The sequence below is a fragment of the Nymphaea colorata genome, chromosome 3 (assembly GCF_008831285.2).
Source record: "Nymphaea colorata isolate Beijing-Zhang1983 chromosome 3, ASM883128v2, whole genome shotgun sequence".
Classification (NCBI taxonomy): Eukaryota; Viridiplantae; Streptophyta; class Magnoliopsida; order Nymphaeales; family Nymphaeaceae; genus Nymphaea; species Nymphaea colorata.
Window position 1 is genome coordinate 10,085,974 of NC_045140.1, and position 25,907 is coordinate 10,111,880.

A 25,907-nucleotide genomic window follows, 5' to 3' on the forward strand; every position below is an offset into this window, starting at 1 on the left:
ATAAAGTTGTAGAAAATAATTAAAGAATTGTCAGGTTCTTTAATATTCAAAAACTTGCCTCATTGTCAACAAAGTTGATCCTGAAATCATTCTTTGATTCATTGTATACAGAATTTGTTATCTCCTTGCTGATGTTGTATTTAAAGACCTCAATAATGATATTCAGAAGTTAACGCTTTTTCATTTTTTGTGCAGTCAAGTTGCTTTGGTCTCTCTTGACTTTCTTCTATGCTTTGTTCCTTCCTCTGCTCTGCAGACTTTTAAGTAATATCACCCATCGACGGTAGGTTTTTGTTTTTCTCGACTTGGCTGCACTAGTTTAACTTGCTGGTGCAGACACGTTCTTGGAGCAAACAGCTTGAGGTGGAAGACTTCTGAATATGATTTACCTAGACAGATATACTGGAACTGTGATTAAAATAGGTCATACTGAAGTTTTTGAACTCGTCATTGTCTGACCACTGGAAAGGACCCTTTCATTGGGGTGCGGGTTCTCTGGACTACTCTTCTAAACTGTTGTGATGAATCTAGCAATGCATTCCATCTTGACAAAGTTTGCCTGGATGACGAGATAAGAGCCAGAATGTGAAGCTTTATATGAGAACAATGGAGGAAAGAGGAAGGGGTAATTGCATACCATTGGTGCCAATCAAGGTAGGGAAGTTAGAATTTACCTGTTCCTTTTTATGATGTTTCCCAGAATATATACAAGGGCATACAACAATTGTAACACTGCGCTGAATGAAAGGCACACATATTATCTGGAATGACGATATTCTAAATTCAGTTTCCCTCAAGAAAGAAAATATATAAGAGAAAGGTACTGCTCAAAACTGGCAAAAGGTTAAAGAAATGAACGATAATATCGGAAGAAAATGATCTTCAACCTGCCAACCGAGGCAGCTGGCAAGGGCTTTTCCTTCGATCGAAAAGAACAGCGAGATGGGCCTTCACTGTTTTCCTTCTGGCAAGGCTCAAGGGCCCTCCCTGTTTTGTTTCCAGCAAGGATTGACCCTTGACCCTCATTGAACGGCCAAGGTTGTTGGCCCTCGGCATCATTTTCCCTCGCCGGAAGATAAACAGCGAGGGGTTAAAGCTCATCCCCTAGCAGTTTTTTTTATGGCAAGGGGGCGTGAGGGTCGAGCGCTCCACTCTGTTAATCATTAATGCTGCTTCTCTCGAACTAATCTGGTCAAAAAAACATTGAACCTCCGCATCCTCCAGCAACGACTTTGCAACATAATGCAACCTTAGAAGTATTATATAACGACATTGTTTTTGAGCGTATGAACTTTTACCGAGGAAAGTAGCCATTTAAAGCCATACCGAAGCTACACTCTTGAAAATGTCACTCATCTGCAGATTTCACATGACAAAAGCGTACACAATTTTACCAAGCCAATTGTAAGCATACTTCACTTTACATTGTGAAAAAATCTTAACCCATACTTTTATAAACAGCACCGCAGCTCCTCCATGATAATGTGACTTACTGGTGTGGCAGATTTGAAAGCTTAGGCGACTCGAGAGAGACCACCGGAAGGCAACCATGCTCGTCCATATTGCTGTTGCAATAGGCGAAGTTGAATTTGTATCAGCTTTCTCGGTATACGTCTAAGGCAGCTGCCGCTTTTGAAACTAGAAAGCAGATTATACTTTGACAGTTTCAAGCATAGCTCTCAATTTGAACACCCAATCCATTTCTTATGCTAAGTAGACAATGTAACAAGAAACTATCACAGAACCACTTGGTTTGATCTGGTCATGTACCCCAGTAAACCATGATTTCTTACAAAGAATTCCAATGAGCATCAGATCACATCCATGGCAAACATGTCATACTATATTCACATCTGGGTCCTATATATACAGTAAACAAGATTCAACTCAACAATAATGCTTCATCTTCTCTCAATAGCAAATACTTGAAGCAAGATACAAAAACAAAAGGTGTTCTGCAAGAACTTGGAAAGATGCAAACATGGTGACAGTGAACGAACAGCTACTCTCCTATCCAGGTGAGTCTGGTAGGGATTAAACGATATCTGTAGCTTTTTGGCTGCCATAAGCAGGATCAGACACAAATAGTGTGACCACAGCAGCCTACAAAATTGAACGACACCTGTCATGTAGGTACCGAGTAGCAGACCTCTTCAGCAGTACCAAAAAGTTCTGATGAGTCAGATGTCTACTGACTAGACAGGCTGAGTCCTTGCACAAACCTTTCAGATGGTTGGAGCAGGCAATTTGGTAAGCTGAGTCATTGCACAAACCTTTCAGATGCTTGAAGCAGGTAATTTAACAGCTCCAGTATTAAAAAATTTAAGCATCTAATAAATGAGTATTGCTGGACATAGAAGAGAAAGGTTGAGAAGACACTTCTTTTAAGTTCTAGTGAAAAATCAGTAAGGCTCCTCCACATGGCTGAGATCTGCTTTCCAATAAGCTCCATTACAGATGTAGTGCTTGCTAATGCAACATTTTTCTGATTTTCACATGTATATTCTGCTTTTGCATTTACTTCATAACTGACTTTACTACAAAAATTGCAAATGTGCTCAAGCTAACCCACAAATAACTCAAGGAGCAAAAGAAGGAACAAAGCTCCCATTTGCCCCAAGTTGTCCAGTCCAGGATTCATTAAAAAAAAATTATCAGCTTCAATAACTTTGCATGGTTGTGCATCCAATCCATTCTGGACAAAGTAGATGATAATTGCACTTTCAATTTACAACTGCTTCATGCTGAACGTTTCCAGAGCTCTGGCTCTGAACCAAATGCTAATTCATGACTTCAGAGGCCCCTCGTTCTTGAGTGTACATTGAAGAAGAAAAGACCAAGTTAAGCAACGTAAAATGTCAACTATAAAACAAAGGCATAGTTTCAGACAATACAGCATGCATGTCAAGATAACAGTGCATATAATCTCGAAAAAATGAACATGTGAATCTACCACGATGCCAGAAAGGAAGCCAACAGATGGGAGCATCAGCACCAGTTTTGGAAGGAAAAACAAAAAGACGGTCTAGAGAAGACAAGCATAAACTGTAACTAACATGCATATTACAAAGATTTTCATCAAAAGTAAGTACATACACACGCACACATGGGGGTGTTCACTGGATCAAACCAACTTGGGCTCAACTCAAACTCATCTCAGTTAAACTGAAGATGAGTTCGACTTAAAAACATGGACTCGCTTAGTAAACAAGTGGAGTTCGAGCCAGGCAGGCCCAGCTTGTGTCAAATTGATTAAGCCCGTGAAGAGAATATCTAGATGTTTTACAGCATCATCACAAAAACTAGTTCCAGTAGTTTTCCCCCTAGCAAGGGTCAGGTTTGGAGTTCAAACGTGGTCATTTCCACTTATGTTGAAAATAAATGGCTCAGCTAAGCTCCAGCTCAATCTTGGCTCGAGCTTGACCAAGCTGACTTGAGCAGAGGTCGAGCCTTCTTAAGCTTGAGCCAAGCCAAATCCAACTTGATCTAGTCAACTCGAGTTTGATTCTAGCTCCAGCCAAGTTTAAGCTAGGCCTATTGAGACTCAAGCTGGCTCAGCTCAGCTCCAACCCGACTCATGAACACCCCCCCCCACACACAGATATATATATATATATATATATATATATCAACTATAAAGTATAAAGTGACTATAAACATACCATCAATCGGTATATCAGTACTTTGCAAAAATAAATTCTATATCAAGTTGTTTAGATCAATGTTATCCGTATCGTACGATACGGACGCGTATCGTACGATACGGACGCGTATCGTACGATACGTATCGTCTGTATCAACAAAAATGATACGACACGCCTACAATACACGATACGGAGGTGTATCGTAGACGTATCGCCCGTATCGTACGATACGGGCACTATATCGTACGATACGGTCGATACACCCCCGTATCGTACGATACGGGGGAAAAATGGCAAAAGGGTCTGATGGCCCCTTTTTTTCATTTTATTTCAAAAGATATGCTCCTCTCTCTCTCTCTTCTTGTTTCTAAACATTGCAAGAGACGTGGGAGGAAGAGATTTTCCTCATTTGCTTTAAGTTTTGCCCGTGAGATAGCTTTCTTTCTCGTAGAGGGCACAGTGGAAAGCTTGGAGAAAGAGGGCTTTTTGGATCATGAAAGATGATAACTATGTCTATATGTTTTGACTTCTGAACTTATGAATTGTGATGTAATCGAATACTCTTCGGCTGCTTAGTATGTTATTTTGATTTTTGAATGTCTGATTTCTTATTTTGGAATGTGTTGTTCATATTCATACTTCATAGTTCATACTTCATATACATGAATGATGAATGTTCCTTTAAATACATTTTTCTTGATTTTTTCTTGTTTTTTCGAATTTATTTAAATTTTTTCTGATTTTTTTCTATTTTTTTATAATTTTTTAATATTTTTTACAAATTAAAAATTAATTTTACGATACGTTACGATACATTTACGATACGTTACGATACGGCGTATAGGTCGGCCCGACCGATACGCGATACGATACGCCAGTGATAACATTTGGTTTAGATGTCAAATAGTAGGTGGAAAGCAAGAACTTTGAAGACAGAATGAACCATGTTCGCAAGCCACAGGATTTCATTAAAGCAAGCTCAAACTAATACAAAAGAATGGAAAGCCACTTGAAGTATGCCAAGAAGTGCTATGCTTAGCAGCAGAAAACTGAGATTTTGAATAATATTGTAAATATCAAACACACCCATCATAGATAGTGGCTAAAGCCTAAGGGAACTTAATTTACAAGATTTCCTAAGGCTACTGATGTTACCTTCTATATTTCTACTGAAGAAGGAAAACAAGGTCACAAAGTATTTCGGTTTTATGCACTAATTAAAAATAAGCATCAAGAGAACATGGAGAGAACAGAAAGCTGAAGCTTTACATGGATATTTTAACACAATGAAATTATCCACCTGCCAATAACATACAAACCAAATAATCTATAACTATCAAATCATAAGCATATCCTATCATGAAGCAGATTCACGCTATTATACAGATCAACACTTCAAATTTGCCAAGTCACATACTCTCATCTAGATGGCATGACTAAAGGTTTTACTGATTGAGCATTTTAAGCTTTTTAAAAACACATACCTTCAATAGTTCTGCTGATATTCACTTTTTCACTGGTTTCTTTGGTTTCGGAAATTCTTTGACTAAGATACTTTCTTTCCTCTTGTGTTCATCAGCCACCTTATTTGAACTAAGATCAGCTTTCTTCATTTGCTTAATTGAATCAAATAATGATGATCGTTCTTGGACACTTGATGCCTTAGCAAATGGATTAGATGGCCGCAAAACTGGATCAGACATATCCTTTCCATTAGACTCACTTGAGTTATTGAAACTTGTTTTCTCTGTGATGGTCTCATCCTTAATTTTTGGTTGACCCATCTTGGCAAATACAGGGGAAGGCAACGAAATAGAAGCTACTGGTGAAGGAACTGAAGGTGAACCATCAGATGCAGCAAAAGATCTTTGTGGTTCACAAACAGGAATAATTGTTTCTCTGGTGACAGCAGCTGAAGTGGTAGCTTGAGAATCATCCAAGAGTCGCACCTGTAGGCAATTTTGTCCAACCAACAATCACAAAGGAATCAGGAAAACTAAAACATCCTCTATGAATCCACAGTAAAGAACAAAAGATAACACCTAGAACATAGAAAGCTTTATGAGATGATTAAAAGCAAGACCATTTTATCCTGAAGCTCATAATCATGCTAAAAATTCATCTGAAAATAATAACATGTACTCCAGCAAATACCTCAAGCATATTAGTGAACCGTTCCGCTAAAACAGGAAGCTTCATGGCAGTGACAAGTTTGATGGCACCGTTGAGTGACTTTTCCAGCAATAAATGTCTTGCGAGTTCAGTGGCCCTCACAAGCTTATCACCTGATAAAATATTCGATTGAAATAAACTAAATCAAACTAGAAAAAAATAGACAAAGACTACAAACCTAAGTCACATGGCAGTCAAGTCCACGTACCCGTGTCGCCGTACCCGTACCCAAAATGGGTACTTTGACACTTGGGTACCTATAGATCCAAACTTCTTAATTTTACTTTGATTTAATTTTTTCCACCTTACTTTTTATTTTATTCTTTGGATGTGAAAATTCGATTGATGTTCATATTTGATTAAGGGGCTGCTTGATTGTCCATATGTTTAAAGTTTTTCACAGGTTTCTAAAACACACTGCTGCAAGAGCCGTTGATATATATTTTCTATGTTATTTATTTGTTTATGTTGATGTATATTCTTTATTTTGATATATATTTTCTAAGTATTTCTTATTGCTTATGTATATATACGGCCATACCCCCGCACCCAAGTTTTTTGAAAATGGTCAGTACCCGTACTCGCACCGGTACCCGCACCAGCACCCATACCCATATCTATGTGACATAGCTACAAACCTTTGCAGCAGCTGGCAATGAGCTTTAGGATGCACCGATCTAGTGAAGCTTCCAGATTGAGTATTTCTTCATCTTGCAAAGTGGCGTCGAGACTAAGAGCAGCCATTTCAGCAATTTTTCCCTCAGCCTGTAGTCCAATTTTCATTGTTAAATGTGATAGGAATTATGTTAATTTAATTCACATCAACAAAAAAAATGGTTAACAGACCTGAACGATATATAGGTTATTCATCATGAACTCTTTCTCAAGGTCATCTGCTCCAAGATCTGATGAAGCCAAAGGACATGCAAGGCTGAAGGGTGTAAGTACAGGCTTTGGCGCTACCTGAAAACATAATAATCTATTATAGATTATTCTATTTTCAAATGAAATTTGAAAAGTAAAAAGTGACAAATCCATAGTACCTGTGGATGAAGATCAGGCAAACTGCATATAATACAGAAGACCTTTGTTGAATTTAAGCCAACCACCCAGTAATGTTCTCCCTCAGCCTTTCTCTCTTTTGCAGCACTGAACTCATCATTTCAGTAACATCAACCAATAACATTCGAGACAAAAACAAATACCAATAAAACAAGATATGAAATAGCTGCATTGATTACCTAAAGCAAGGAACCCAACTATTTGCATACTGCATTATGTACACTCGCAAAACACCCTGTGGCCAATGGCAGTCAAGGTGAAACGCAAATAACCAAGATAAAAGCTGGTACAAGGGACAAAAGCATTAACAGACCTTTGAATCATATGAACTTAGTAAGCCTTCTTCACTGAACCCTAACCAAGTAAGATATGAACCAGGAGTCAGTGGCAAGCGGCCTTTTGTGATTAGAGTTCTTTTGGAAATATCCAACATGTTAAATTCCAACACCTGTAAAACCATAAATGTTTAATAATTCAGAAAGGCAACTGACACTTCTTTTTTTTAAAAAAAAAGAAGAGAAATCAACTAAAAGAACTTTTCTGGAAAATACACATCCTCAAGTATAATATGATCACATTGTAATTTAGTAACAGCCCTTCATATCAGACCCAAATGTAAAAAGCTAATCCATGATGCCCTTTGGGTTTTGCATTGAAGATACAATGTGGAACAAAAAGCCAAAAGACAGGATTAAATGAGTAAACATTACTTTCACAAAGATAGATTATTAAGTACCTGATCTCCATTGGGAAGACATTCAGAAGCATGCGTAACAATAACAAGCTCATCCTTGTGGCCTGCAGTGGCAACCACTGGTCCATCAACAGATAGAACATAGTTCTGGAAAATGAAAACCACACTGGTTTCATTAGTGATCCCAAAAGTACAAAATTTCACCCTCAAAAAAATCCATAACGTCAATTGAATAATTTCCTAAATAAAAGGACCAGCAGGTTAGGAGAGATGTAACTGCTTAACCATCATACTGGTTACAAGGAGATCCAGCTAAAAAGCATCTGTTTTAAATTTTATCTGTCATTACCAAGTTTTGGACAAGAATTCTTCTAAAAGCTAGCAAATTCAAACATTCAAATACTTTGCCAACTTGCTTTTCAATAGTGTAAAGATCTTAGCAATTATAGAAAACAAGATACTTTTAATTGGCTGTGCTTTATCTTGTCTGGCTCCATCTCTATCAAATATAATATCCTGAAGTGTGTATGCAAAAAAAGCAATTTTCATGATTTTTCATGGCAATATTACAAAACAAGAGGTATTCACTTAACATGAATTTCTCAAACTTCAACCTATGAGCTAATTAAAGGGAGAAAAATTATTAATTATGCATAGGCAAATGACCATCAAATGAAGGCAGGTCTAGGCAGCTGATGACACCAAAAAAAAAAAAACCACTTAGGGCCTAGATGGTGCTTTTCAGGGGACCAAATTACATTTTCCCACTTGGTCGGACTCAGACTGTTATACTTAACAAAGAAAAGGAGGAAAAAAAACAAAAAATCAGAAAACAACAAAGTATGGAAGTGATGCCTCAGGAGAGAACATTCCCCCTCCCTTTGTCCCTAGGGTCCAAGGCAGATCCCGTTGCAAGTGTGAGCCCAATGCATACTGTATCACATCAGTGCAGGGTGCGGATGCTCGTGCAGGTGCGGATGTAGGTGCCGGTGCAACGTATCCCAAAAAATTTGGGTACAATGGTGTGGCGAGGGTGTATATATAACATATTTATTATATATATATAAATGTATGTATTCATAATATATATAATTTTAAATTGTTACTTAGCTTAATCTGTTCTTTCTTTTTACTTTTATTACTATACATAAAGAAAGAAAAGGACAGGGAGAAGAAAAAAAAAGAATGGAAAATATTTTGAACTTGCATAAGAAAGGATGCGGTTGGGGTGCATGTCGAAGCTGCACCAACACCAGCGTCATGTCGACACAGGTGCGGCCCCTTTTTTGAAGAGTCTGTGTAATAGAATGAACATCTACTAGTAGGGCTGTCACCTCAAAACATAGAGGCCTAACATCTATGGAAATCTAATAGTCAACTAGAGTTTCATCTGATCACTAGACTGACCAGCTACACTCTGCAACTTCGAGTTTTGGAAAAGGTCTAAGTTAATCAATATTTTTTTTTTCAAAGTAGAAGAGTAAAAAAATGTTAGAACTTAGTAATTAAATAAATAATATTTTTTTGGTTTACCTGACATGTACCTTATTTAGGCTACTACCAAATGCCTAGGCATAGGTGCAGAAGAATAGTACGCTTCTGAATTTTAACTAGATGTCGCAATATTTTCAAAAATATTGCAACATTAATGTGAAAATAGAAAAACGAAAAAAAGGATAAAAATCATGATATTTTGTAAAAAAAACAAACATATATTTATCGCATCATTTTCACAATTTTTTTCTATTTTTTAATATTGATGTTATCATGGATTTAAATTTAAACATAAGTAGATTACTTTCATCATTTTTATCATCATCAAAACATTCCTTTTATCACTTTTATATAGTTGTATTTATGTTTCCTTATTAGTTTCTGATTTATTTCATTTACAGCTACTTTTCTTATTTTTTTAAGTTTTCATAGTTTTTTTGAAGATTTCCTCCAAAAAAAAAAACAACTTTGCTGATTAGTACCCAAGAAAAAACTCGCCATTAAAAACCTGAGAACAATATTTGTGACAAAGGTTTTAACAAAAGAGATTACTATATAGCCAAACAGACTGCATCTCAAGTTTTCTATTTAGTTGACAAGACCCGAGAAATAAGTCAGCCGTATAAAATGGCAATTAGCCGTGTTTTTTTGTAAAAATGAAAAAAACGTGTTTTTCACGTTTTTTTATTTTTTATTAATTTTTATTTTTTATAGTTTTCAGGATTTATTAAATTTTTTAAAAATTTGTCGAGATTTTCTTGAGATATTCCCGAGATATACAACTTTGCCATATTATACCCGAAAAATTACTAGCCGTATAATACCTGTACACGATATATGTGACAATACCTTATAGATCCTTAAAAGGAAAAAAAAAGTGAATTGCAATGATAAAGTTAGTAACAGAACAAGCAGGAAGGAAATCTAAAATCAAATACCAAAGCATGGCGTCAACCTCTTTATTTAAATAAATTGTGAATATCATTTATGTCTCATTTGGGAATGTATAAAAGATAGCAGTCATAAACCCGCAAAATCTGCAACCTTATGCTTTTATGGACACATTCAGGTTGTGAAAGGGAAAAACAAATGTGAAAATCTAAGGAAAATTGAATAACTAAATCCCCAAGAGAAAAAAAAAAAATACTTACGGATTAGCAAGATAAAATACACTTTATCTGCAACAAAGAATTAAGATAAACAAAGCAATCAGAGAACTTTGAAGGCTAAATGTGACTTCCACATTAAATTCAGAGTAAAAACTCATCATATTGCTTTGTTTATGAACTATGAGGGGCATGAACTATTAAGTCTATTATCAAGAGAACTAACAAAAAATCACGAAATAAAACCAGGAAAAGGTTCAATGTAAAATTATTGAAGGAGAAGATGCATACAAGACAACACAAGTGAGAAAGCAAAGAACCAGGGTATGACAGACATGGTAACTTTAGAAAAAGTGGGTACCAGGTTATGGACAGACATGGTAACTTTAGAAAAAGTGGGTACCAGGGCATGACAGGATATACATATTTATTATGCAAAATAACACAAAAAAAATTCAAAATGAAAGCAAGATTTAAATAAAAAAGTTATATCAATAAAGGCATTACTCGTTAATGAACCATAACTCTAAAAACAAAATGAAAATTGATTTGAAAAAAATTAAGTCAACTAAAAATTAAGCAGTTGGGATCAAGTTCGATCTAAAATTAAGCAGTTTGGGTACAGGTACGATGAGAAGGGGTACGTGAACCCTAATGAAGTACCTATGTGACTTAGATATTTATACATAGTGTAGAAACACACACCAAGATGGAGAGAAAGAGAAGGACCACACAATATACGTGGAAAACCTCAAAGAGAGGTGAAAAACCACGGAGAAGCTCTAACCTAGGTGCACAACCGCAACCCTAGGAGAGAGAAAATGTTATTCCACTTAATCAACAATTACACTATAAGTGGGATTAAATAAGAGGGAAAAACGCCTAGGGTACCGAGCCACTCTCGGTACCCGTGCCCATGGGACCGGGTCTGGATCCAGACCCGGTTCCCGGTTCCCTACACATGATATGTTAACACTCCCCCTCAAGCTTGGCATACATGTCAAACATGCCTAGCTTGCTTACATTTTTCTCGAATTGAGATGTACATAAGGCTTTGGTTAGAACATCTGCAATTTGATCTTCAAACTTCATATAAGGTAGGATCAACTCCTTTGAATCTATGCGTTCCCGTATGAAGTGGCGATCAATCTCCACATGTTTAGTTCTGTCATGCAAAACGGGATTATTCGCAAGATTAATTGCAGACTTGTTGTCGCAGTACATCCTCATCTTCTCTTCTGTTTCAACACCAATATCTGCTAGGAGAATCTTTAACCATAACATTTTTGTAACTCCCATAGCCACAGCCCTGTATTCAGCCTCAGCACTGGATCTAGAGCAAACTTCCTGCCTCTTACTTCTCCATACAACCAGGTTACCTCCCAGAAAGATGCAGTACCCTGTGGTAGACCTCCTAGTATCAATACATCCAGCCCAATCTGCGTCAGAGTATCCTTCAATATTAAGTTGGTCTTGCTGAGTATAGAGTAATCATTTTCCTGGGTTATTCTTTAGGTACCCCAACACTCTTTCTGCACTCTTCCAGTAACAATCAGTAGGAGCATGCATAAACTGACTCAACACATTCACAGCATAAGTAATATCAGGGCGAGTAAGAGTAAGATAGATGAGCTTACCAACCAGCCTCTGATACCGCCTTTTTCCTTCTTCATCTAGGATGTTGCCAGTTTTGATGCTTATCTTTGTACCAGACTCCATTGGAGTTTGAAATGGTCTGCATCCAAGTTTGCTTGTCTCCTTTAGAAGATCCAGAGTGTATTTCCTTTGGCTCATAACCAGCCCTGTCTCTGACCGAGCAATCTCTATCCCCAGAAAGTACCTTAGTTTACCCAAATCTTTAAGATCAAATTCAACAGCTAACCTCTCCTTCATCTTCTTTTTCTCTTCTTCATCGTCACCTGTGACTATCATATCATCAACATACACAAGAAGAAGACTCACCAGGCCATCTCTCTGCTTAATGAATAGGGTGTGATCACCATTTCTCTGTTTGTATCCATTTGTCTTCATCACTATCCTCAGTCTTTCAAACCATGCTCTAGGAGACTGCTTTAATCCATACAAGGCTTTCTTAAAATGACAGCATTTTCCGCTTTGAACATATCCAGGAGGCATACTCATATAGACCTCTTCTTCTAGATTGCCATTCAAGAATGCGTTCTTAACATCAAGTTGATCCATGCTCCACCCCTTTTTCACGGCAAGTGCCAATATGACCCTCACAGTTTTCAGTTTGGCAACAGGGGCAAAGGTTTCAAGATAATCAATACCATATTTCTGGCTGAACCCCTTTGCAACAAGCCGAGCCTTATACCTTTCCACAGTACCATCTGGTTTGTACTTCACATTGAACACCCACTTTGAACCAACTAAATGAGTCCCTTTGGGAATATCCACAACTTCCCAAGTGTCATTCTTTGCCAAGGCATTCATCTCTTCTGTCATGGCCTGTAGCCATTTAGGATCCTCTCTAGCATCTTCCACACACCTGGGAATAACAGACTTAGACAAGGATGTTATAAAGCATTTGTAATCCTTACTCAATTTCGCATAAGAGACAAATCTCTGAATAGGATGAGAAGTGCAAGACCTGGTGCCCTTGCGCAGGGCTATAGGAAGCTCTTCATTGATTAGACTTGGGTCATCCGGGGAGCTCACAGGATTGGGATTGGTTACATCAAGATTTTCAATCACATCTGTCTTCTTCCTTCTGTACACCTGGCCAAACAAATGATCACAGGCTGTAGGCTGATTATCAACAAGACCCTCGTCCATGTGACGGTCTCTATCATCTCTGACTGTGTCTGCCACACTGTCACTGGCCTTGTAATCCAAGAAATCCGTAAACTGAATCAACTGATTTGAGGAATACTCTTCACTACTGTGTCCTAGATACTCCCCCTGAAGAGGATTCACATGAAAGTATGTCTCATGTTCATGGAAGGTGACGTCCCGAGAAACATAGACTTTAGAGGTGGTAGGATCAACACATTTGTATCCCTTCTGAGTGGAGGAATACCCCAGGAAGACAGCCTTGACAGACCGAGGATCAAGTTTCTTGAGGGTGGGACTATGGTCATGAACAAAACAGACACACCCGAACACCCGAGGAGTAAGAGGCCAGGGATTCTGAGAAGGCCAAAGCATAGAGTACGGGGAATAGCCCTGCAACACACGGGTAGGCATACGGTTGATAAGGTGGGCACTAGTGAGAAGCGCATCACCCCAGTAGCGCTTGGGAACCTGTCGATGGAACAGAAGAGCCCGAGTAACATCAAGCAAATGGCGATTCTTTCGTTCAGCCACGCCATTTTGGGGAGGTGTGTAACTACATGACGTTTCATGGACAATACCCTTGCTCTTCAAGAAATCATCTAGGGATTGAGAGACATACTCTCTAGCATTATCGGTGCGAAAAGCTTGGACAGACGTCTGAAACTGAGTCTCAACAAAGGCCACAAAATTTTTTACAATAACGGGAACTTCACTACGTTCTTTCAACAGATACACGAACGTACAACGGGAGTAATCATCAATAAGGGTCATAAAGTAATGAAAACCACGACAAGTGGGTACTCCCGAAGGACCCCAAACATCAGAATGAACCAAAGCAAATGGACGAGTGGTTTTATTGAATGAAATAGGGTACGAGGCCCTAACATGTTTAGCTAACTGACACACTTCACAGGTGAAGGAGTCCATGGAAACAAAATGAAACAAACTAGGAAACAACTTCTTAATCAATGGAAACGGAAGATGACCAAGCCGCTCGTGCCATCGCATAATAGTAGATCTGTCTTCCATGCCTGACAACTGTCCACTAGTGGCTGAAATAAGAGCGGACGCAACCTGCACAGGCAGTCTGTAGAGTCCATCAATAGCCGAACCAATCCCAATCTTCTGCCCCGTCACCAAGTCCTGCAGAAAACACCGATCAGCAGAAAAGATCAGATTACAGTTGAGCTCTTTAGTAATACTGCTGACAGATAACAAATTCACAGGAATATTGGGAACATGAAGAGCATTATGAAGACAGTATTTATTTAACAAGGACAAACTCCCTTTACCAGCCACAGAGATAGAAGAACCATCAGCCATAGATACACGTTGCTGCCCCGAAGACAATTTGTATTCTTGGAACATCTTAGGGTCCCCTGTCATATGATGCGTAGCACCACTGTCAACAATCCAATCACCATGTGAGGAATTACCTTGGTCACTAGTGGCCACGAGAGGTTGGGCTAACTTAGCCCCCTCAAACGTGGAAGTTCCTCCTGAGTAGTAGACAGCCGGCTGATATACGCTTGCAGTTCTTTGATTTGATCGGAGGAAAGCTTAGATTTGGCAACATTTGAAGGACTACTCTGACTAGGCTCAGGCACAGAAGGACTCCGGCGGCTAGAAGGAGGACGACCCCGGACAAGCCGCCTCTCAGGATGAAGATCCCAACAAAAATGAACAGAATGTCCTGATTTGTTGCAATGGCTACACCGCCGAACAGGACGCTGTCCAATCCCAGAAGCACGACTAACAAAGGCTGAAGGAGAACTCCCCTGACTGGTGTCAATATGCATCACCTGTCGACGCTGTTCCTCAGATTCCACACGGGCATACACCTCTTCAATTCCGGGGACCTCGTCACAATTGAAAATTTGGCTCCTAATGGATTCAAATTCATCGCGTAAGCCTCCGAGGAAAAGAAACGTCCGATCCATCCACTCTTTGTCCCAGTACAAGGCATGATCAGACCCACAGTGCCAGTCATCATTCACATGGTAGTCAAGTTCCTCCCACTTAGTCTTTAGGGCTGCAAAGAAAGCGGCTACAGACAAGTCACCCTGTTTAAGAGAGTATATGCTACGTTTGATTTGGTACGTACGCAATACTCTCTTCTTACGGCCATACATCCGTGCAAGTACAGTCCGCATGTCGTAGGCAGTCGATTTACGCAAGATCAAAGGTTGAATATCTGCAGAAACAGAACTAATAATCCATACTTTAACCTGACTATCTTCCAACGTCCAAGTAGCCCATCGCGGATCGGTTTTTGAAGGTGCAGGCTTCTCCCCAGTGATGTAGGGCAGGCGACCACGATTGGTTATCCCAATTTCTAGGGCAGCCGACCAAGAGAGATAGTTATCCTTGTTCAGCCGGATGGAGGTGACTTGAACAGGCAAGATCTCGCTCTTGGTATTGCTGCCCGAGTCTAGGGCATCATCGATCTTGAGGGACATCTCCTCGGCCATCACAATCACCAAGGAGAAAGAATACCCAGCACCAGAGACGACAAACAAGAGGCAGCGGCGGTGCGGGAGAGAGCGACGGCGGTGGGCAGCAGTGGCGCGGGACGGCGATGGCGCTGAAGTGGCGACGGCGGCGCTGAAGTGGGCGACGGCGGCGCTGGACCGCGGCAACGCAGCAGAGAACAACCGCGCTGGACGATGGCGGCGCAGGTGGCAGCACTGGACGGTGGCGGCGCAGCTGGCAGCGCTGGACGGCGGCGGCGCAACAGCGGCAGAGAAAAAAAACGGCGGAAACAGCAACGGCAAAAAACGGCAGAAACACGACTATCACACCAACGATCTCTCACGCGTTGGCTCTGATACCATGTAGAAACACACACCAAGATGGAGAGAAAGAGAAGGACCACACAATATACGTGGAAAACCTCAAAGAGAGGTGAAAAACCACGGAGAAGCTCTAACCTAGGTGCACAACCGCAACCCTAGGAAAGAGAAAATGTTATTCCACTTAATCAACAATTACACTATAAGTGGGATTAAATAAGAGGGAAAAACGCCTAGGGTACCGAGCCACTCTCGGTACCCGTGCCCATGGGACCGGGTCTGGATCCAGACCCGGTTCCCTACACATGATATGTTAACACATAGTTTGATACAACAAGAAAACCTGCTAAACTAGTTAAATTCATATGTTAATTATTCCTAGAGCTAGTATTAGCATCACGATTTTTGGAATTTAGAATCGCCCAAAGCATGGCATCAACCTCTTTATTTAAATAAATCGTGAATATCATTTATGTCTCATTTGGTGATGTATAAAAGGTAGCAGTCATAAACCCACAAAATCTGCAACCTTATGCTTTTATGGACACATTCAGGTTGTGAAAGGGAAAAACAAATTTGAAACTTTAAGGAAGATTGAATAACTAAATCCCCAAGAGAAAAATACTTAGAGATTAGCAAGACAAAATACACTTTAGCTGCTACAAAGAAATAAGATAAACAAAGCAATCAGAGAACTTTGAAGGCTAAATGTGACTTCCACATTAAATTCAGAGTAAAAACTCATCATATTGCTTTGTTTATGACCTATGAGGGGCATGAACTATTTATCAAAAGAGAACTAAAAAAAAAATTGCGAATAAAACCAGGAAAAGGTTCAATGTAAAATTATTGAAGGAGAAGATGCATACAAGACAACACAAGTGAGAAAGCAAAAAACCAAAAGAAAGCACGGAAAGTAAGGTTTTAGCTGTGAAATATGGGTACGGAGATATGGATACAGAAATCGCAACTTTAGAAAGAGCGGGTACCAGGGTATGACAGGATATACATATGCATTATGCAAAATGACAAAAAAAAAAATCAAAATGCAAGAAAGATTTAAATAAAAAAGTTATATAAATAAAACATTACATGTTAATGAACCATAACTCTAAAAACAAAATGAAAACTGATTTGAAAAAAATTAAGTCAACTAAAAATTAAGCAGTTTGGATCAGTTTCGATCTAAAATTAAGCAGTTTGGGTACGGGTATGACGAGAAGGGGTACGTGGACCCTAATGAAGTACCCATGTGACTTAGATATTTATACATAGTTTGATACAACAAGAAAACTTCCTAAACTAGTTAAATTCATATGTTAATTATTCCTAGAGCTAGTATTAGCATCATGATTTTTGGAATTTAGAATCGCCCAAAGCATTGCATCCACCTCTTTATTTAAGTAAATCGTGAATATCATTTATGTCTCATTAGGAGATGTACAAAAGATAACAGTCATAAACCCGCAAAATCTGCAACCTTATGTTTTTATGGACACATTCAGGTTGTGAAAGGGAAAAACAAATTTGAAAATTTAAGGAAAATTGAATAACTAAATCCCCAAGAGAAAAAAAAATATTTAGAGATTAACAAGATAAAATACAATTCAGCTGCTACAAAGAATTAAGATAAACAAAGCAATCAGAGAACTTTGAAGGCTAAATGTGACTTCCACATTAAATTCAGAGTAAAAACTCATCATATTGCTTTGTTTGACCTATGAGGGGCATGAACTGTTTATCAAAAGAGAACAAACAAAAAATCACGACATAAAACCAGGAAAAGGTTCAATCTAAAATTATTGAAGGAGAAGATGCATACAAGAGAACACGAGTGGGAAAGCAAACAACCAAAAGAAAGCACGGAAAGTAAGGTTTTAGCTGTGAAATACTAGACAACTAAGTCATATGGGTATGGGTACGGAGATATGGATACGAACATGGCAACTTTAGAAAAAGTGGGTACCAGGGTATGACAGGATATACATATGTATTACGCAAAATAACACAAAAAAAATCAGAATGAAAGCAAGATTTAAATAAAAAAGTTATATAAATAAAGACATTACACATTAATGAACCATAACTCTAAAAACAAAATGAAAACTGATTTGAAAAAAATTAAGTCAACCAAAAAGTAAGCAGTTTGGATCAGTTTCGATCTAAAATTAAGAATCTTGGGTATGGGTAAGACGACAAGGGGTACGTGGACCCTAATGAAGTACCCATGTGACTTAGTGTATAATATATTCTCAAAGTACAACTTGGAGAAATTTTCAAAGTGTAGTGTCCTTGGAGAAAGTAATTTCTTGGTAATCTAGTACAGCAGTTGTAACTTGTAATTGGAATTTATCTTCTGGACGGACAACTGTGCCTTCTCATTTGTTATGAAAAGCATTTATCTGCTTCATGTTTAAGAAAAGTAACCTTGTCTACAGTTGACCGTCCAGAAGTTAAATTCCAATTACAACTGCTGTACTGATTACCAAAAAATTACTTTCTCCAAAGACACTCTAAACTTTGAAAATTTCTCCAAGTTGTACTTTGAGAATATATTATACATAGCTTGATACAACAAGAAAACTTCCTAAACTAGTTAAATTCATATGTTAATTATTCCTGGAGCTAGTATTAGCATCATGAGTTTTGGAATTTAGAATTGTGTAAAGGAAATTATTCCATGTTGAACTGGAAGACATTAATGAAGAAGCCATGGAGCCATCTGCTTCAACACATCTAGAATTTCTGAATCTTAGAATCATCTAGAACAAACACAGAAATCATTTTTTCCTCCACTTACAGAAAACTTTGTAACATCTTTGGTGTCTGTGACTACCAAAACATCCAAAATTGAACCAACCAAAAGACAAAGTTGAAGCAAGGCAATCAGAGAACTTTGAAGACGAAATAGTATTTCCACATTGAATTCAGAAAAATATATCATCATCTTGCCTTGCAAATAAATCCCAAAATATTTTAGATACCAATGGAAATAAGGGGACTCTAAAGATCAAATCCTACTGCCTCATTGAATCCAGAAATTTTTTCCGTAATCTTGTTTTCTGACCAAGATATAAATTTTAAAATGCAAGAAAAGAAACATATGCATGCATACATACCCACATAAACATATAATGCATACATATTTGCACCAATAAATGCAGATATTTGAAACTGCTTCAGCTAGAGATACTTAATTACATTGACAAAGCAAGTCAATTCTAGAACCACATTGAATTCATAAATTGACGTCAATATCCTGTCTTGCAAATGAAATCACAAAAATATTTCCAGAAATGAATCTAAAAAATTAAAAATTATAAAAAAAAGATAAGGTCGATTCAAATAATTAAGCAACAAAAGACACAAGTAACATGCATTTACTGGTTATTTGAAATGTTTCTTCCCAAGCTGGTAATAGCCTCTTAAAATTTATTCATTATTTATTTGTTTATATTCTATAATAGCTCACATGGTATAAGATGATGGAGTTGTCACCTGCATGAGAAAAACACAAGATTTTTGAAATAAGCACATCGGGCTGCAAAAGTTAACAAGACATCACATGCAACAAAACGTAGAGCAAAAGCGACCTGACACATAAAAGCATAAAGCAAAAATTATCTGACGCAAAAAATGACAGACAAGTTAGAGAAAAGCTATGTTGGCAAAGTAGACAAGTGGATGGGAAAGCTTGCCAGTCCAGAAGTGCTACATAATGCCTACTTAATTTTGCACCCAAAAGTACCATTTCTCTATGTTTCCTTGCATTCAAACTTGTGAGCACAAGGGGCTTGTTGGTGCAACACTGCATAACCTTCTTGCATAAAAAAAACTGTGCAGTGTTTGTGAGAGAAAAAGACAATAATAACATGAACTACAAAGCTTGCATAACACAGACGTGCCACCATTATGGATGTTAAAAAAGAGGGTCAATTCTTTTGCAGTGAATTACAAAAAGAAAAACAGAAGAATCAGGATTAGTAGGATAATTGGCTTCCCCTGTGACAGAATATCCAAGGTAGAACTATGGTCAACAATATCAGCAACATTTCAAAATATCCCAATAAAAATACCAAATACAAGTGAAACAAAAAAATGTGAAAACATTACCAGTTAAAAAATAAAACATAAAAAATAAAAAATATTTATGTGATATTTTTTGAAAAAAAAAATTAAGTCCTTTGTAAACTTTTTTGGGTTTCATTAAACATTTTAGTAACTACTTTGAATTTTTACCAACGCTTTTGTGAAAAAATTAGTACAAAACTGTAATTCATAATCTATTCTACTAAGTTGTACACCTTTTAGTTTGTTTAAACTGAGAATTTTCTGAGAGAATTCTTGCTAATAAAAACCTGACAAACATGCATTTGTCATAAAAGTACAAGACGCTGACATTACATATGCAACTTTAACTCCATACAAGGTTTTCAAAATTAGTATAAAATTTTGAAAATTTAAACTAAGCCTAGGTCCCAAATCAACAACTTTCAATTACAACAAAATTTGTTTTTTATGAATAATATGCTTAACTACTCACAACAATAGTTTTATAGTTAGCATCAAACATCCCCAGTAACATGATAAATATGATTAAACCCTACCTACATTCACAAATACATTCTCAAGTTTTTGTCAATGAGCTTTCCGTCACATTTTTTGAGAATGTTGAGATTTTCGGGAAAATCTCAGGAAAATTTTCTGCAATATATAACACATAATAGAAGAAATTAAGAGTTTTACAATAATTTGTTTACAGACACACTCATGAAGGTTCCAAATAGTATTTGATATCTTAAGACAAAGAAAAATAAAAAAAAGGTGCACATCAAAAGTACATTAAAGAAGAAATTTAATTGTAAATATCACAACCATATCATGATATTACTACAAGAAATACCCCTGGTAATATTTTGAGAACATTCTCAAATTTCCCTTGGAGATTGCAAGAATCACCTACTTCTACTTGTGATCATGTTCCTCACATAGTGATGATTGGGCCATAACAATCTGTACAGTAAAATGGAATATTGTTCTGGCATTATATAGAAAAGCATCATAAGATGATATTAGACCATATTTTTTCTGCCTATGATCACCAAAAACTTTTTTATGTCATCGTTTGCATGATGGACAGGCTTCACTGCCCAATAGTGCCTTCTTACAAGGCTCTTTTTCAATATCTACAAAGGACAAGTTGAAAGCAGTGTCACAGAATACCCCTTTTTTAGCATGTTTTATATGTTAAAAATAGGTCAGCCAAAACAACCCTGTCTTTTTGAAAATGATACCAAATAAAAAAGGTGCCAAAGAATGTGGAAAAAAGGTTTTTTTTGCATTCTTTTGGCATTTTTTCACATTTTTGATTTCTACATTTTATTTTTGAATTTTTTGCATTTTATTTTTAGGATTTCCTCTTTTTTTTTTTTCAAAACTTGCAGAGGTTTTTCAAACTCAAATTTACCATATTATACCTCAAAAAATATCGCCATTTAAAACCCATAAACAATAATTGTGACAGTGCTACAAACAGTAAAATTAAGAAAAGAAGATGGCAGACACAAAAATTAAAAGGTAAAATGTGTTGTAACCACAGTAAATGAGCCTTCTGAAATATGAGGATAAATGAGATAAGTCAAAGTTTCAGAGAATATACACTGATGACACTAGAAGTACAACATGCCACAGGCTCAAAGTTGCCATGGGAAGGTTTAAAGTTAAAATTGTTATCAGTTCCTTCAACTTGTACTGCAAGCAACAAAACATGGCTTGCACCTCATATTCTAAAATTAACTAATAGTCTAGTACAAAGGATCCATAAACTATCTGGTGCTTTCCATAACAAAGATGAATATACACATGCACAGAATTTGAACATATAGCATAGTTTGTCATGGTTTTTCCTGTTTACTCATAAGATGGTCCAAAAACTTGTTAACGAAATTACAAAAAGAATTACCAAAAAGTAATAAATCAAACAGCTTTTGACTTCTATAGTTATGGTGGAAGCTACTAAAACAAACCTGCAGGCCACCTTCAGTAAAAATGCGAAGAAAATTGAGACTGGTTACTGCTGCTATCCAACCAACACCAAGGGCCACGCTCCTTACTTCTTCATCCATGTCAAACCGCATGGACCACTAAAGGCAAAAAGAAGAGAGAGAGGGAAAGAGAAAGAGAGAGAGTCATTAACCAAAGTTGTGCTTCATGGTAAAAAAACAAAATGAGAAATTAAAGTATTTTGAATTTCTGCATATAAGAGAAAATCGATCTTGTTCATGATGCAAAAGGTGATATCCCAGTCAAACAAATGACAGTAAAATACCAACCTCACTGTTGTTAGCCCAGCTACTGAAGGGGCGATACATAAGAGTGCTGGTATTTTTCTCACCCCTGCATGGATTGGCAAAGACACATCCATGATCATTTAAAGCAGCCATTGTAAATCCAAAGTAATCAGTCATTGAAGGAACTCTATAACCCCGGCCAGTGTCATGGAAATCTACCTGGAATGTTTAAAAAAGCTGAGTTAGTAGATGACAGAGAGAAGTGTTAACTGAGAATTCAACAGATTTTATAAATGGCAATGACCGTCTTCAGAAAGAGCAAAAAAAGAAAATAAATAAAAGTATTCTCTAAACTATTTTATAGAATATGAATTAGCAACTAAGCAGGAAAAGAAGGCAGCCACGCACTTCCACTTTGTATTCCAAACGAAAGAGCTGCAAGAAGAGGCAAAGAAACATTATACCTCCACATGAGATGATTCCCCATTTTGAAGAGATGTTATACTTCCAATCATGTTATAGCAAAGAAAATGACGTTTTCCATCCTGAATTGGTGTAGAGCCTGGTTGAAAAGCTTCCTGCATGACCAACTTTGACCTTCCTGACCTGGAGCTGACAAGTTCTTCACTTCCAACTCTCTCTCTCCCTGCAGGTTTAGCATTAGGCTTCTTATGAGGCCTACTCGTTGAATATGGGCCAAGATGGGTGCTGCTATCTTCATCAGAATCATCCTTGTAATAGGACCGCTTGTGTAATCTCTTTCTGTCGACTGGAGCATCCAAGTCATCATCATCCCCACCAATCTGACCTAGACTACCAGAACAACCTGTGCCATGATTCTCTTCCTCATCAGGAGCGAAAAGTTCGCTCACAAGGGAACGAACACTGGGGGAACCTTCAACAGGGGACTTCATATGAGAAGGAACAGCACCCTCCCAAACACCAAATTTACCCATAATATCAATTACTGCTAAACCATTTTCTTTAGGTCTCCATGCCATTGAGCAAATTCTGTTATCAAATTTCCGCTTATCGATATCTTGTTTCTGCTCTACATCCCAAATGAGTACCTGTCTGTCCAGTCCACAAGTAGCTAGATAGTTTCCATTGGGCGACCAAGACAAGAAAGTGACTTGTTCAAGATGGCCCCCTTTCAGGGTAAAAAGTTTCTCAGCAGTGTCTCTATCATACATTACGACCTCATTTTTCAGGCCAGGAACAGCAAGCATCTCTCCATCAGGCCTCCAGCTTAATCCATTCAAGATAGTCATGTCCAAGCCATTGTTGGGTGCTTTTTTTTCAAGAATATTTACTGATTTCCCTGAAGAAAGCTCCCAAAATATAACAGTACCATACCCATCGACAGATGCTAAGTACTCATCCTTTGGATCGAAAGAAAGACTAGTCACGGGACCCTTATGTCCCTTGAGTACCCTGACCACTGATCCATCAATTGCAGATATCAATTTGATGCCATCGTCATCACCAGCCGCTGCTAATAAACTACCTGACTTATTAAAAGCAAGGGAACGGATGGGTAGGGTAAACCTAGAAACATCCCGTTCAAATTCCCCACCTGTGCATGGAAAGATTCACATAATAAGAAACGGATTAAACAAGATCCCAGCCTTTAGCGAATAGAACCAACTAAAAAACAATTACATCACACCCAACAACAGAAACGGTAAAAAAAAAAAAGAAGGTTCTTGACCCCAAGAAACATAGGGAAAAGATATCCATAAGAAATAAGGAAATTTGTAGAGCACATTTTGCAAAGCTTATCTTACAACAAACTTGATGAAATCCAATGTTGGGAAGCAGAGAAGAAGGATAGTCAAAATTTATGCTGAAGTTGGCAGCAAACGTATAAAATTTCATTATTAAGCATCTGATACTCAAACTGCAAGTGAGCAACAGTAAAAATGCACAAACAGTTTGGAATGTGAATATAGACATGGGAATCATATGAGCGTATGGCATGCCAATACATCGCAGGAAAGACAAGAAAAGGTGGTGACGATTCATGTCAAGGGCTTACCATAAGCTTGAATAAGCAATTGGCGAGAGAGAAAGAAAGAGAGAGAATTGTGCTGATGAAGGCACAAACAAAACCCTAAAACCAGGAGACAAATGCAATCGGTTGCCTGATGAAAGCGCAGTACCTGGAAACGTGAAGAGTTTGACGGATCGAGAAGCAGAGGCCAGGGAGGTAGAGTTGGAGCTGACAGCGAGCGCCGTCACCGCATAATTGTGCTGACGAAGCGTCACAGAAGAGGAGGAGGAAAGTGGGTATGGGTGGATAATGACGGTAGAGTCAGGACCGGCAGTAACGATGTGCTGCTCACCATGGCCGTCCCAGACCAGGCAGCAGTGCGAAGGGGCGCCATCGACGCTCTTGTGAGCTTCCCTCAATTCCACTTTCCCTCCTTTCATCTCTCTCTCTCTCCATTACTTTCTCCCCATTAGCTTTTATGCCGGGACAACGCCCTAGGGCGCGAAAAGAATCGCGGGAAACGTGACTGGCGGGATTAATTTCCCGTGAAGACATTTACTATAATACCCTCGAAGATTATTTTTACGACGAAGAAAAAGAAGGAAGATTGCTGATTCTCAATCCGGGTCAGATACGCGATCCAAGAAACGCTAAATTAACGGTTCGGATCCCCTTAACTCCAATTTTCCAGATCCAGATTCACCCTTCAGGTCTCAGTCCGTTCTCCGATCTGTATTCCCCCGGCCCTCTGATCATTGACGAGAAGAAGGCTACCAGCGACTGACGAAGTCATTGAACTAAACCGGGTCCAAATCAGTCTTTTTTTTCCTTTTGTAGATCTTATTTGGAGCTGGTTTGGTAACTGAAATCTATCAGATGGCCTTTTTGCAACACCATATTTGAATTTTCCCATATTTCGTTTGGGTCCAGATAAATAGATTTGGAGAGAGTGAGTTGTAGCCGGATATGGATCCCATATTGGGATATAAATTCATATGTGAAGCCAAAGGGGTGGTGGGATGGGTTGGGAAATTCACTGCAGAGGGGTGGAAAATCCAGATTTTGAAAAACTTTCCGTCTCTCCGATGGCACGGCTTCGATGCCAAAGGAACAAGTAAAAGCTTGCTTGGGGCTTAGGCCCCCTTCTTTTATTTCAAGAAAATAGATATGTACAAGAGAAGACCAAAACAGACCTTAACAGTTAAAACAAAGGATTGGCCCTTCACTAAGAAATTGAAATCAAACATAGCCTCAAATTATGTCTATACATTGAAGTCAACAAAATAGTCATGAAAATTATGGGCATGTTCCATGATCAGACGTTCTAAATCAACTATTGCTTTACCTTGTTTGAAAGAAATTCTCCCTTAAATTTGGCCAATATACCTAGTCCAGCTTGCATTTGTCCTTTTACCTTCCAGCGTCTGCGTAGCTTTTCTCACCCACTCTTTCGTTGGAGAGACGATAAGATAGTCACCTCCATATTCCTTATAAAATCTGAGAATGCGCTTCAAAACTTTTATTTCTCCCTCATGGATCCTTCCTCAGTCTTTGATAATGACCACACAACCCATTTTCCCATTATCCTCATAGCTTAACCCAGCTATTTTAGGTCCATGTCTGGTTGGAGCTCTAACAGTGTTAATAACTATACCACTTCTATCGGAGCTAATAGTATCAACATTGTACAGCCCAATTTCCATCCAAATTCTCAATTTAAGATCTACCTCAGGAGGCCATTTGGCAGAGGAAAAACTATTCATGCATTTCCTCCAAACTTATCTTTTGAGACTATTAATCTGGGGCTAAAGACTATCATGAAAACATTTGTTTATGAGGCACCACAAGTTCTAGCAAACAACTA

The 25,907-nt window shown here is 38.1% G+C and overlaps 2 protein-coding genes and 4 non-coding genes across 7 annotated transcripts; all 6 read right to left on the bottom strand.

Moving 5' to 3' along the window:
* Window positions 1–1,673: 1,673 nt before the first annotated feature.
* On the bottom strand, window positions 1,674–24,526 carry LOC116250681 (protein ENHANCER OF LHP1 1). Its single transcript, XM_031624498.2, has 13 exons — window positions 24,213–24,526; window positions 22,515–23,626; window positions 22,093–22,269; window positions 21,787–21,903; window positions 7,615–7,719; window positions 7,192–7,326; window positions 7,058–7,113; window positions 6,860–6,965; window positions 6,663–6,779; window positions 6,455–6,581; window positions 5,799–5,929; window positions 5,129–5,593; window positions 1,674–2,809 (listed from the first exon to the last, which is right to left on the bottom strand). The coding sequence occupies exons 1-12, from the start codon at window positions 24,481–24,483 to the stop codon at window positions 5,150–5,152; spliced, it is 2,898 nt and encodes a 965-aa protein (XP_031480358.1). The 5' UTR covers window positions 24,484–24,526; the 3' UTR covers window positions 1,674–2,809; window positions 5,129–5,149.
* LOC116251772 (small nucleolar RNA R160) lies at window positions 10,271–10,342 on the bottom strand. The gene has a single exon (XR_004171828.1). It is a non-coding gene; the product is annotated as a small nucleolar RNA R160 (small nucleolar RNA).
* Window positions 13,156–16,328, bottom strand: LOC126409906 (uncharacterized). Of its 2 annotated transcripts, none has more exons than XR_007572814.1 (2): window positions 14,261–16,328; window positions 13,156–14,111 (listed from the first exon to the last, which is right to left on the bottom strand). XR_007572814.1 is itself a non-coding variant. In XM_050076781.1 (2 exons), the coding sequence occupies exon 1, from the start codon at window positions 15,437–15,439 to the stop codon at window positions 14,435–14,437; it is 1,005 nt and encodes a 334-aa protein (XP_049932738.1). In that variant the 5' UTR covers window positions 15,440–16,328; the 3' UTR covers window positions 14,099–14,111; window positions 14,405–14,434. The 2 variants fall into 2 exon arrangements, 1 of the variants encoding a protein (XP_049932738.1); XM_050076781.1 differs by having other exon boundaries at window positions 14,099–14,111; window positions 14,405–16,328.
* Window positions 16,443–16,514, bottom strand: LOC116251773 (small nucleolar RNA R160). Its single transcript, XR_004171830.1, has one exon. It is a non-coding gene; the product is annotated as a small nucleolar RNA R160 (small nucleolar RNA).
* Window positions 17,398–17,469, bottom strand: LOC116251774 (small nucleolar RNA R160). The gene has a single exon (XR_004171831.1). It is a non-coding gene; the product is annotated as a small nucleolar RNA R160 (small nucleolar RNA).
* On the bottom strand, window positions 18,642–18,713 carry LOC116251767 (small nucleolar RNA R160). Its single transcript, XR_004171824.1, has one exon. It is a non-coding gene; the product is annotated as a small nucleolar RNA R160 (small nucleolar RNA).
* Window positions 24,527–25,907: the final 1,381 nt, after the last annotated feature.

Excerpts from the sequence above, each read along its gene's own strand:
- LOC126409906 (XM_050076781.1), bottom strand. The coding sequence starts at position 15,439 with ATGGCCGAGGAGATGTCCCTCAAGATCGATGATGCCCTAGACTCGGGC.
- LOC116250681 (XM_031624498.2), bottom strand. The coding sequence starts at position 24,483 with ATGAAAGGAGGGAAAGTGGAATTGAGGGAAGCTCACAAGAGCGTCGAT. Across the intron at positions 7,327-7,614 it reads GTCTTCCCAATGGAGATCAG|GTGTTGGAATTTAACATGTT; the intron begins GTACTTAATAAT and ends ATGGTTTTACAG. Across the intron at positions 6,582-6,662 it reads ATAACCTATATATCGTTCAG|GCTGAGGGAAAAATTGCTGA; the intron begins GTCTGTTAACCA and ends ATTGGACTACAG.